This window comes from Arachis ipaensis, chromosome B09, assembly GCF_000816755.2.
Source record: "Arachis ipaensis cultivar K30076 chromosome B09, Araip1.1, whole genome shotgun sequence".
Classification (NCBI taxonomy): domain Eukaryota; kingdom Viridiplantae; phylum Streptophyta; class Magnoliopsida; order Fabales; family Fabaceae; genus Arachis; species Arachis ipaensis.
In genome coordinates, this window is record NC_029793.2 from 30,789,700 (window position 1) to 30,792,195 (window position 2,496).

The 2,496-nt window shown below is 31.3% G+C and overlaps 1 protein-coding gene across 1 annotated transcript; it reads left to right on the forward strand.

The window, feature by feature from the left end:
• LOC110266811 lies at positions 555–2,198 on the forward strand. The gene is made up of 5 exons (XM_021111834.1): positions 555–560; positions 649–846; positions 959–1,095; positions 1,867–1,888; positions 1,962–2,198. The coding sequence occupies exons 1-5, from the start codon at positions 555–557 to the stop codon at positions 2,196–2,198; spliced, it is 600 nt and encodes a 199-aa protein (XP_020967493.1).

A 2,496-nucleotide genomic window follows, 5' to 3' on the forward strand; every position in this document is an offset into this window, starting at 1 on the left:
TTTTTTTACTAGCCTAGGAAATTGGTGCTTGTAGATAAAATTTTTTATAAAAATAATATTCTAACTCACTCTCTTTCTCTCTCTCATTGCACAGTAGTTGATTGTTAGAAGACTAATTTGTGTGTTTGCTTAGAGATTTTTAGTCCAATCCCTTCAACTTTTTGCTTGGAGTTCAGGTTAGTACAATTTTTGTGTTGTAAACTTCATTGATTTCTAGGGTATTGTATGATAAATGAAATATTGTATGCTAAATGAAATATTGATTTCAACCAAAGTTTAGTTTTGTGGTTAGTCAAACTAAACCGAAATAGTTTCTATTTGAGAAAGTTGTTCAATGTTCTTTGTATTGTAATTTTGTCGCTCAATCTAAGTAGGTTCAGTTACTCAAAATCAATTCATTCAACTGGCAGTTTGTGGATTTTTTTTAATCACAATGACTCACTGAGTAATGATTGAAACATTCATCCTCATTACTGATGTAGCATTCTTGTTTCTATATTTTAACTTTTAAGAACTCCCTTTGGGGTTTCTTTTATATCAGACAAAACATTAAAATGATTGTGAGTATGTTATAACATTTTACACTTCCACCCCATAGTTGTTTATAGTTTAACATAGTTAAATTGACCCAAAGTTTCTTTCTTACAGGCTAAGATCTTCCATTATGGTTCTATTAGTCTTATTACCGAACCGTGCAAATCAGCACACATTGCTACTGCAAAAGCTGCGAAAGATGCTGGTGTAGTTCTATCTTATGACCCTAACTTGAGGCTTCCTTTATGGCCTTCTACAGAGAATGCTAGAGAAGGAATTCTGAGTATATGGGAAATTGCCGATATCATCAAGGTTCTTCTTAGTCTTTTTAGTTTCCAATAGACTTTTTGTTTTCTTTTTCCAGAACACAGATTACTACTGGCGACCACAGTCCTAACCAACCAGTCTGATTATTATCTTTCAGATAAGTGAAGAAGAGATTTCTTTTTTTACAAAAGGTGAAGATCGATATGACGATGCTGTTGTTTGTAAACTATCCATCCAAACCTCAAGCTGCTTCTTGTTACTGAAGGTGCAGATGGTTGCCACTATTACACCAAGGTAACCCTTCAAAAGAGGCAACATAATCATCTAAACTTAGTTTCAAATTATCTAATACATGTTTTTAGCCACCCTCTTGTGTATCTTCAAAGGCGGTGCCTGTAACAAGTAACAACTCACTTGTTTCTGCACATATTCTTGTCAGCTTTAAAATTGAAAACAGGTTATTTGACTTATTTCTAGCACTATAGATGTATAAACCATTCTTAAGAGTTCGGTTATCTAGGAAATACCACATAACACTATTAGAAACAAGGCTTGCCATTCATTTTATTTTTTAAAGTTGCAAAGGTTAATTTATTAATTCCCATGTTCCAAATCTAGCAGCCTTATTAGTTGGAATGAAAATCATATAAACAATATCAGAGATGTTTCATTACTAATTTAGTCTATTATATTAACCATAACCAAGAAACAAGTCTTAAAAAAATATTGGTTCTAACAAAAAGGTATGCTGCTATATATTTTCTAGGGTATTGTATGATAAATGTGCAATTAGTGGATTGATTTAAGAGTGCAGAGCAAGAAGAGGAAAAGGAAGTGGTGAAAGAATATTAATTAAATGAGTGGAGAGATTGGCATCAAAGAGAGAGAAGGTAATTGATTTCGTGTCCCATAATAAAACCAATTTTCTTCTGAATTTGATTCAATTTTTTCCCAACAAGTTGTATTTGATGTATGCATAGAAATATATATGTTTATGGTTTATCTCATGCTGTATTGTACTAAATCTAAAGTGATAATAGGACTATTTGAATAATTTTTTGGTAGACATAATCAAGTCATAAGTACCGTATTATTGTTAAATAGTGTACTATATTGTTTGAAACTTGATTTATATAATTGATATAATCATTATGCAACAGGAGAAGTTTATAAAAAAGTTGGCAGAAGTTCAGGCCCAAGATGTCGAGGCTCAAGAACAGGGAATGGAGCTACCACCAATTGATGAAGACTTTATTTGGGAGGAAGTGTGTGATGGGCAAAAGAAGAATCGAGTTTACGAAAAAGAAGAATCGCGTTTACGGAAAAGGGCATTCTTTTCAAGCTCTATCAAGTCTGGAACCACTTCTGCCAATTCTATATCTGCAAGAGCATCTTAAATTCAAAATTCTGTTCCTGATTTGCGATACACTTTGTTTATGTTTTGAATTATATTGACTTGCTTGTTTATAGTACTTTTCTTTTAGTTTGATAATACGATGAATTTGTTTATTTTTTAAAATATTATAAATATTCAAATACAAATTAGATAAAATTTTGTATTAAATTTATATTTATTTTGTATGAAAACAAGTTTATTTTGCAATGGAAAAATCTATAAAAAATTCTATTTTACCTTACTGACGGATTTACAGACGGATTTTCTATCTGTATTTAGAGGTAAGGATGGTTTTCCAA